The following is a 9,733-nucleotide window of genomic DNA, read 5'->3' on the forward strand; positions in this document are numbered from 1 at the left end:
TTTTCAATCAGGGATTGGTACCGGCTTTGGTGTAAGGAAATTGGCAACCTATATACAAATTAGGTAAGTTCTTCTTAATGTACTGGTATTTGTTTGTCTCAATTCTGACTGTTCCCCCAAGGGTACAGTCCTGTGGTCTTTCCTGGTCATTGTAAGGATGAGGTTTAGTTTCAGCATTGTTATTCCGCAGTCTGTCCTGGCTGCACTGATGTTAAGTTAGGCCTCCTCGCTACATATATCATATGTTCAAACACATCTAGTATGTGTATGAACTCACAGAGACTGTGGCAGCATAAAGAAGTCCTGCACAGGTTTAAGCCAGACGGGACGGTGGTCATGAGAGGGGAAAGCAGACATGGAGTCCACTCCTAACCAAGAAGCTATTTAGAACTGACAAACACTGAGAAGCAGAAATCAGTTTTCTCAAATGGAGTGTCATTGTGTGTCAGCTACACTCCAGGGCAGCTCCCAGGCATACTTGACTGACATAAATGAACTCCATGTTTGTTGTTTGTTTGGTGTGTGTGTGTGTGTGTGTATTTTTTGTTTAGTTTTGACATGTTTTGTCTTACTTCTCATTTGCGTGTTTGTTTTGATTTTTAGTTTTTACATTTTTTTTGTTGAGAAAGAGATAGATAGATAGATAGATAGATAGATAGATAGATAGATAGATAGATAGATAGAGAAAAGAGTTGGGTAGAGAGATTCTGGGAGGAGTTGCAGGAGGAGAAAACATGATCAATATATTATATATAAAAATTACAAGTAAATGAATTGCTACTCTCTAAGATAGAGTGGGATATCTCAGTGACTAGCCTACCATGTGTAAGCCCTGGGCTCAATCTTCATTGCCACAAGAAGGTAGGAACCACTGTGACCTCAAACCAATGAGGACACAGTCCATAAAACCTTTGTGGGTGGGGGAACTCAAGACTTTATTAAAAGGAGACAAAAATACATACACATCCTAAAAGTGGCAGCCACTCTCAGGAGGGATCAACATCAGAAGTGTCACTACTCACAGAAAATCACAGCTTTGCAGGGATTGTTCTTACTTCAGTACCCAGGTGTTTGTGGAAGAAAGTCTGGAGTTGCTGCCATGCATCCACCTGGGCCATGGCATGTGCCCTGGGTTCCCCACCAGATAGGACAGGCATGCTAAAACGGGCATATGTGGAAGCCTTGAACCAAGGGAAGTAAGGGGGCTCAATATGGTGCCCCGCTTCTGGGTAGAGGATGACCTGGGGCTTCTCCTTCCCATGGGCCTGTAAGCGTTTGGAGATCTCATTGGCAAAGAAGTCACTCTTCCAGTTGCGGTCATCCTGACCCACAAGGAACAGGAAGGTGGTGTCAGACCTTTCCACAGGGATGATGCTCTTCTGGTCAGGGCCTTCTAAAGGGCAATTCAGGGCTTCCAAAATATCTTTAAGGCCATCTTTGGTCTCCCTGATTCGATTCATATTAATGCGCAAAGGGGGCAGGGTCTCATCCTTGTAGTGCAGTGTTCCAGCAACATTGGCCATAGAGCCATTGATTATGACAGCGGCTGTGATGCCTTTCAGGAAAGAGGCCATGGAGAGGCAGAGGTCAGCCCCTTTGGAAATCCCCAGAAGGCCAATTCCTGGTCCCTTGACCTAAGAAAGAGACAGAGAAAAGAAAGGGAATGAATACATCTAAAGGGTAGGACAGTTAGTGGTGCCAACCTATGCATGGAAGCTGGCCCTGAGCCTGACTCTCACTCTGCACCATCTGGGTTTTGAAAGGTGGTTGATTAGGTCTCTTCAAATCCTTAGTGGTAAACAGGCTCAGTGCTAAGTCCCACAGTGTAACTAGTCTTTCTCTGTCCCACCTGCCAGCTCCCAAATAACCACACAGAGATTTCTCATTCATTACAAATGCTGAGCCTTAGCTTAAACTTGTTCCTTCCTAACTAGATCTTATAACTTACATGAAGCCATATCTTTTAATCTACATTGTTTTACATGGCTTGGCTACCTGTCTTCTGTGCTGCCCATCTCTTCCTCTGTGTCTGACTGGCAGCCCTGCCTTTCCTCTTCCCCCAGACTTCTCTGTCCCAGAAGTCCCGCCTACCCTCTTCCTGTCTAGCTATTGGCCATTCCACTTTTTATTAAACCAGTCACATTAACACATCTCCACAATGTAAATGAGTATTTCTCAACACCATGGTCTACATGAAACTTGAAATGAAGAGTAATAGGTACATTCCTAAGTATGAATGTGTCAAAGGAAGCATGTGGACATGTAAGGAAAACATTTTTCTTAATATAATATTTATTTATTTATTATGTATACGATGTCATGTCTGCAGGCCGGAAGAGGGCATCAGACCTCATTACAGATGGTTGTGAGCTACCATGTGGTTGCTGGAAATTGAACTCAGGACCTTTGGAAGAGCAGGCAATGCTCTTAACCACTGAGCCATCTCTCCAGCCCCCAACATTTCCTTTTTATATGCGATGTATTTACAGTGGTGTGCACTACATTAACAAGGTTGTATGATCATCCAGCAAGCATCACAGTAAACAGAGTTAAGATTCTGGCATGAGTAAAAGTTCAAGATGCATGTATAGGTACTGGGGAAGAAGAGATCCTTCCAACAAAAAAAAAATTTTTATTCAAATTAAGAATTATTTTTTAAAAGAGGGTGTTTAGGGAGGTAAAACAGTTTATTCAAAATCACTGACAGGCTTTGGAGAGTGGGGACAGGGTTACTGAAGATACACAATTTCATGATTGTAGCGCCGGCAATGGGTCTATGTGGGCCCAGTGAGGAGGCTTTCATTGTAATGTTTACAATACCACAAACTCCCAGACAGCAGTTCTACTGCCTCTAACAGGTAAGCAAGCTTTCACCCTGTGCACAGTGAGGCTCCTCCCGCCAACTCTCGCTTCTGCTGTTCTTCAGTAGTGGCCTCTTATATCCTTGTTCACACTGAATGAATAATATTCTTTCTTCCATAGTCATCTTTGCCTTGGCCCTTATCTTCCTCCCTTATAACTCCCTTTATCTCCTCTATTATATCCCAAGTGAATGACTTTTATCAGTTAATGGTAGGTCCTGTTGCAGGGACTTATGAGTCATTTAGCGCTCAGAACAAAACCAAGGGGTGGAGACACACTTATGTATAGCAATAATGTGGATAAGAAACCCACCTCTTCTGTGGTATGCCTGAATCAAGTCAGATTGTTTTAGATTGTGTGTGTGTGTGTGTGTGTGTGTGTGTGTGTGTGTTTCCCTGGCTATGTCTGTGTGTTTACAGCTACACTCAGAAGCCAGAAGATTGATTCCTGCTTCCTGGAGCTGAGTTACAGGCAATTATGAGCCAGTTGACCTGGGTGCTGGAAACCATACTTTGGTCCTCTGGAAGATCAGAAAGTGATCTTATTGGCTGAGTCACCCGTTCAACCTGGTATCTTCCATTATATGCTGAATGTGCCCGTGTCCCAGGAGGCTCCCTTTCTAGCACACCACAACACCTCACTTCTGTCTGAGGTATTTCGTCATCAGACTGCCTGACACATCAATGCCCTGAAATATCACCCAGTTCACAAATTTACTTTGATTTCTACTTTGAAAATGAAGATCTGATTGTCTCACAACACCTCAGGAACTGAGTTGAAAATCTTATCTTTGTGGGTTGATATTTTTGGAACACAGTTTCTAAACCAAAAGACAAAAATAACAACCAACCTGAGGGTGACTAAGCAGGTAGTTCACAGCTTCCTCAAAGTACTCCAGGTGGATAGTGCGCATGCTCTTGGGAAGGTCATCGTAGTTATAATAAGCCAGAGCCAGGACAGCAAAGCCCTTCCCAGCCAGCAGACTTGCTCGATACTCTCGAAGGCCACCTCCAAGTCCAAAAAGGTCTATGATCCCAGGAAAAGGTCTATTTCCTTAGGAAAAGCAAGAAACAAAGGCAGTAGTCCTCAAAAGAATTTAAGAATTTGTTTTTTTCATGTAAATGGGAGCAAGGAAGAGAAGTTATAGGAATCCAAACCTCCTCTTTTTCTCTGAGAGAAGACCTCATTGGATATTACAATAGAGGGACCCATAGCTTCTGAGTGACAGGAGAGGGAGAGGTAGTTTACTATTTTCCAACATCCTTATGGATTGCTTTCTCACTTCTATGACCGTCTAATATGTTCTCTTACTTAAATCACCCCAAATCTCTTTTTGATGCTTGTAATAAAAATATGATCATTTGCTCTTTCAGCTATTATGATATGAAAGCCCACCATTGGTATACCTGTAAAATTAAATCTTCAAAGGATTTCTATATCTTATGTAATGTCTGTAGATTTTATCCCAAGGCTTGCAATATTTAAAAAATATTTTAAAAGGTTTCTTATTTTATGTGAAATAATGTTTTGTTTGCATGCTTTCATATATAGTACTTGAGTGCCTGGTACCCCAGGATGCCAGGAGAAATAGTCAGATACCTATAACTGGAGTTACAGATAGTTGTGAGCTGCCACGTGGGTGCCGGGAATTGAACCCATAGCCCCTACAAGAGCAACCCATGCTTTTAACCCCTGAACCATCCCTCTAGTTCAAAACTTGCAATTTTCAGGAAGGCATCTGTCTTTGTTACAGTTTCTCCTGCTATGAAGAGACACCGTGGCCATGGCAACTCTTAAAAAGAAAACATTTAATTGAGTGTATTGTTTAGAGTTTCAGAGGCTCAATCCATTATCATTATGATGGGGAGCATGGTGGTGTGCATGCAGGCAGTGAGCTGAGCTGAGCTGTGCTATGCTATTACATTATTTTTTTTCTCAAACTAGATTTCTCTGTGTATCTTTGGCTGTCCTAGAACTAACTCTGTAGACTAAGCTGGCCTTGAACTTACATAGATCTGCCTGCCTCGGCCTCCAAAGTGTGGGGATAGTTGCATGTGCCACCACATCCAACTGAAATGTGCTACATCTTACAGGCAACAGGAAGTGGATTGAGTTACTAGGCAGTATCCTGAGGAATGGAAACTTCAAAACCCTCCCCTACTTCCTCCAACAAGGCCAGACCCACTCCAAGAAAGCCATACCTCCTAATAGTGCCACTCCCTAAGGGATTATGGGGGCCAGTTACATTCAAACTACCACACCAGGTTATTAGAATTGGAAGGAAACACAGATGCCCATGAGGAAGTCAAGGAAAGTCATCATGCTAATCTCCTATCAAAGACCCTTTAGTGCTGATGGATTTATCCGTGTTACTGCCTAACTATGTAGCTATTCTGTTTTAAGGCTGTTTGCCAGAGCTGTTTACGTTCCTTCCATCTTCTGCAGCAATATTGGGGCCATCAAAACGTGCCGCATTAGGAATTGTTCTGGAATATTATTTTAAGATGTGTTACATTTGTATGTTGTGAACGTTTGTCTTAATTGTGCAAAGATATGTTGCATTCTTTTATGTTACATTTATCTAACCCTGTGAACACCTGATGCTCTAATGAAGAGCTGAAAGGTCTATAATGAGGCAGGAGAAAGGCTAGGCAGAGTTGGCAGGTAGAGAGAATAAATAGGAGGAGAAATCTGGGAAGAGGATCAAGGAGCAAGAGCTAGCAGAAGATGACTTTGAGAGACAGTCACATGGCCACTCACAGAGTAAGAAAAGGAGAAAGTCCAGAGACAAATGGTAGACAGGGAAGAAAGGGCCAGACCCTGCACCTGGCTCCTGGAGGGAGGGCTGCTCACCTGGAGGCAGGAAGAGCGTGGCGCGCACACGGCCCTCGCGCACGGGCACGCGCCGCACCCCGGGAGCCATGAAGTGACGCTCGTGCACTGCCCGTGCCAGCAGCCGCCCGCCGTCGGGCTCGTGGCCGTCCTGCACCTCGAGCTCCACCACGAAGGGCGTCTGCACGTCGCGCTTAATCAAGCGCCAGAGCGGCCAATCGGGCTCCATGGCCCAAAGCAGCCCCATGGGCTCGAGCCCGGCGAAGCTGCCGCCCAGCGCGGGCTCGCGCGCCAGGTCCAGCTCACCGTGGGGGTCGGCGCGGTAGCGCGCATGGGCACGGAAGAGCGCGCCTGTCTCGTCGCGCAGGGCGGTGCGCAGCGTGACGGGCTGCTCGGGGGCCAGACCGCGCACGGCGATGCTTAGCGGCTCGTCCCAGCAGCTGAGGCCTGCTGGCTTCAGGCTCAGCAAAGGTGTCATGCCAGGGCTGGAGATGGATCCGGAGGCCTTGGTGAGAGGGGGAGTCTGGAGTGTAGCCTGGCCTGCTGCAAAGCTGCTCTGTTTGGTCTCCAGTCTTACACAAGACAAGGACACTGTGGGTTGGGTGGCTAAGGTCAGAGTAACAGTGAGGCTGAGCCAGACTGGAAAATTAGGCCTCTAGACCCTCCTACCTGGTGTTGTGAAAGTTGCCTGATTGATTGGTGGTAACAGTAAAACCATGTGTGTAAAATAAGTTAATAAGAAAAAGAATACTGAAGACCAGTTAATCTATTTTAAGAGAGAGAGAAGAGAGATCGAAAAGAAGAAGGAAGGAAAAAGAAAAGAGAGAGGTGAGAAAGAAAGAAGGAAGGAAGGAAAGAAAGAAAGAAAGGGAATAGAAAGGAAAGGAAAGAAAAGAAGAAATTTAGAAAGGAGTACAGTTTGGGAGTCTTGAGAAGTCCTCCTAATAGGAGGGACCATCCTTGGTCTTGAGTTACCTCTTTGGGGTGTGTGTGGAGGTAGGAGCCATGTTGTGTGGCTATAATCCTATCACTCCTGAGACAATGGTAGGCATATCTCTGTGAATTTCTCGGCCAGCCATCGCTACATAGATCCAGTCTTTAACAAAAATTAAAAAAGGCTGGGCTTAATGGCACACGCCATAGATCCCAGCACTGGGAGGCAGAGGCCGGTGGATCTCTGATTTGGAGCTCAGGTTTATCTACAGAGTGAGTTCCAGGACAACCAGAGCTACGTAATGAGATCCTGTCTTGGAAGAGAAAAAACAAAACAAAACCCCAAAAAACCAAGCATTAATTAATTAAAATCCAGTTTAATAGGAGTGCTGTGAGAAACAGAGGTGACATGCAGAGTCAAGAGAGGACAGTGCTCACATGGGAACAGGATTGCTTGACGCCAGTTACAAATTACAGAACTGGGAAACAAGTTCTACTGGGAGCAGAAGTCATGAGAGTAAATCCAGTCTCAGGACACTGGTAGTTCAGGACTGAGCCAGCAACCAGATCCAGCGTCAAGGATCTCCACTGGAACAGGTACAGGGGAGTAACTGCTGAGTGAGTGAGCCAGAGCTAAAGACAGCTAAGGGTCCAGACGTGAATCTTGGACCTTCAAGGGAGTAGACCTAAGCCAGGACCCCGGTGTGTCTAGGTGTGAGTCTAGGACCTCCCAGGAACTAGGTCTGAGCCAGTACCTCTGCCAGTCTGGGCATGAGTGAGCCTGGGACATCCAAGGAAATAAGCAGGAACCATAGATCTTGGCCGGCGGGCCAGGCATGAGTCTGCGACCTCAGAGGGAGTAGGCCTGAGCCAGGACCTCTGTGGGTCTTGGCATTGGTCTGGGACATCAAAGGGAATAGGCAGGAACCTGGAACCTCTGTGGATCCGAGCATGAGTTGGGACCTCTGAGGGAGTAAGTAGGTCCTCTGCAGGGCCAGGCGCACCCAAGCCAGAGACATCCTAGGCAGTAGACTGGAGCCAGAAATCTTCCAGGTCCAACTCCAAGCCAGGAGGGGAGCCAGACCAGGATTGACAGAAGCAGGGCAAAGTTGGGAACCTAGCCCAAAGTAGGCCTGAGACAGCAAACTCCAAGGTAGCAGAGCAAAGCACAGGAGCACTGAGTTATCTCCAGGAACACCGAGTAACCAATGGGGTAACTAGAACTGTGACACTGACTGTACCACGAGGAACAACCATCTGAGCTTTGAATTCAATGGTACAGAGAAGATTATTCAACAGAATCTCAGACAGCCCAGCCACACCTATTAGAGAAAAAGATGAGTAGAAAAGGTAAGAACACATGCAACACTGCAAAGAACAACACAGCACCAGTAAAACCTAAAGACCCTACAACAGCAAGACCTGAACAACCAAATATGGATGAAGCAGAAGAAAATGACCTAAAAAACAACTTCAAGAGAATGTTTGAAACTCTTAAAGAGGAAATGAGAAATTCCCTTAAAGAAATAGAGGACAAACAAAATATTGGAAGACATCAGCAAATCACTTAAAGAAAATCAAGAGAAAGAAATCAAACATATGAAAGAAACTATTCAGGACTTAAAAACTGAAATAGAGACAATAAAGAAAACACAAGCTGAGGGAATTATAGAAACAGAAATCATGAGAAAACGATCAGGAACCACAAATGCAAGTATGAACAACAGAATATAAGAAATGGAAGAGAGAATCTTGAGTGCTGAAGATACAATAGAGGAAATAGACTCATCAGTTAAAGAAAACATTAAATCTAACAAAAGCTTAACCCAAAGTATCCAGGAAATATGGGACACCATGATAAGGCTAAACCTAAGAAGAACAGGTATAGAAGAAGGAGAAGAAGTTCAACTCAAAAGCACAGAAAATATATTTAACAAAATCAAAGAAGAAAACTTTCCCAACCTAAAGAAAGATATGCCTATGAAGGTACAAGAAGCTCACAGAATACCAACTAGACTGAATCCAAATAAAAAGTCCTCTCCCACATAATAATCAAAACAATAAACATATGGAGTAAAGAAAGAATATTAAGCGCTGTAAAGGAAAAAGGCCAAGTAACATATAAAGGTAGACCTATCAGAATTTCACCTGAATTCTCACTGGAGACAATGAAAGCCAGAGGTCGTGGTCAAGCATTATACAGACATTAACAGACCACAGATGCCAGCCCAGAATACTATACATAGGAAAACTTTCAATCACCATAGAAGGACAAAACAAGATATTCCATGACAAATCTAGATTTCACCAATACCTAGCCACAAAGCCAGCCCTACACAAAATACTAGAAGGAAAACTCCAACCCAAGGAAGTTGGCTACACCAACAAAAACACAGACAATTGATGGTCTCATAGCAGCAACTCCCAAAGAAGGGTAAAATGTACAAATTAACATCACCAACAATGAAAACTAAATTGACAGGAGATAGCAATCCCTGGTCATTTTAATATCCCTTAATGTAAATGGACTCAACTCACCTATAAAAACGCACAGGCTAACAAATTAGATATGAAAACAGAATCCATCCTTCTTCTGCATACAAAAAACATATCTCAACCTCAAATACAGACATCATCTCAGAGTAAAGGGTTGGGAAAAAATATACCAATCTAATGGACGTAAGAAACAAGTGGGTGTAGCTATTGCAATATCTAACAAAATACACTTCAAGCTAAAATCAGTCCAAAGAGACAAAGATGGTCATTTCATATTAGTCACAGGAAAAATCCATCAAGAGGAAATTTCAATACTGAACATCTATGCCCCTAATACAAGGGCACCCTCATATGTAAAAGAAACACTTCTAAAGCTTAAATCATACATTAAACCCCACACACTAATAGTGGGAGACTTCAACACTCCGCTCTCACCACTGGACAGGTCAGTCAGACAAAAAAAAAATGAAGAGAGAAATAAGGGAACTAACATGTTATGACTCAAATGGACTTAACAGACATCTATAGAATATTCCTTCCAAACAGAAAAGAATATACCTTCTCAGCACCTCATGGAACCTTCTCAAAAATTGACCACATATTCAGTAAC

At 43.9% G+C, this 9,733-nt stretch overlaps 1 protein-coding gene across 1 annotated transcript; it reads right to left on the reverse strand.

Annotated features, from left to right (window-relative positions):
- Positions 1–630: 630 nt before the first annotated feature.
- Positions 631–6,311, reverse strand: LOC148120489 (acyl-coenzyme A thioesterase 5-like). The gene is made up of 3 exons (XM_087911661.1): positions 5,716–6,311; positions 3,713–3,915; positions 631–1,634 (listed from the first exon to the last, which is right to left on the reverse strand). The coding sequence occupies exons 1-3, from the start codon at positions 6,170–6,172 to the stop codon at positions 1,029–1,031; spliced, it is 1,266 nt and encodes a 421-aa protein (XP_087767787.1). The 5' UTR covers positions 6,173–6,311; the 3' UTR covers positions 631–1,028.
- Between the last annotated feature and the right edge of the window lie 3,422 nt (positions 6,312–9,733).

The sequence above is a fragment of the Myodes glareolus genome, chromosome 11 (genome assembly GCF_982192425.1).
Source record: "Myodes glareolus chromosome 11, mMyoGla1.1, whole genome shotgun sequence".
Classification (NCBI taxonomy): domain Eukaryota; kingdom Metazoa; phylum Chordata; class Mammalia; order Rodentia; family Cricetidae; genus Myodes; species Myodes glareolus.

Coding starts and splice junctions, on each gene's coding strand:
- LOC148120489 (XM_087911661.1), bottom strand. CDS start 6,172: ATGACACCTTTGCTGAGCCTGAAGCCAGCAGGCCTCAGCTGCTGGGAC. Junction 3,916..5,715: donor CACGCTCTTCCTGCCTCCAG/GTGAGCAGCCCT, acceptor GCTTTTCCTAAG/GAAATAGACCTTTTCCTGGG. Junction 1,635..3,712: donor ACCTGCTTAGTCACCCTCAG/GTTGGTTGTTAT, acceptor TCTCTTTCTTAG/GTCAAGGGACCAGGAATTGG.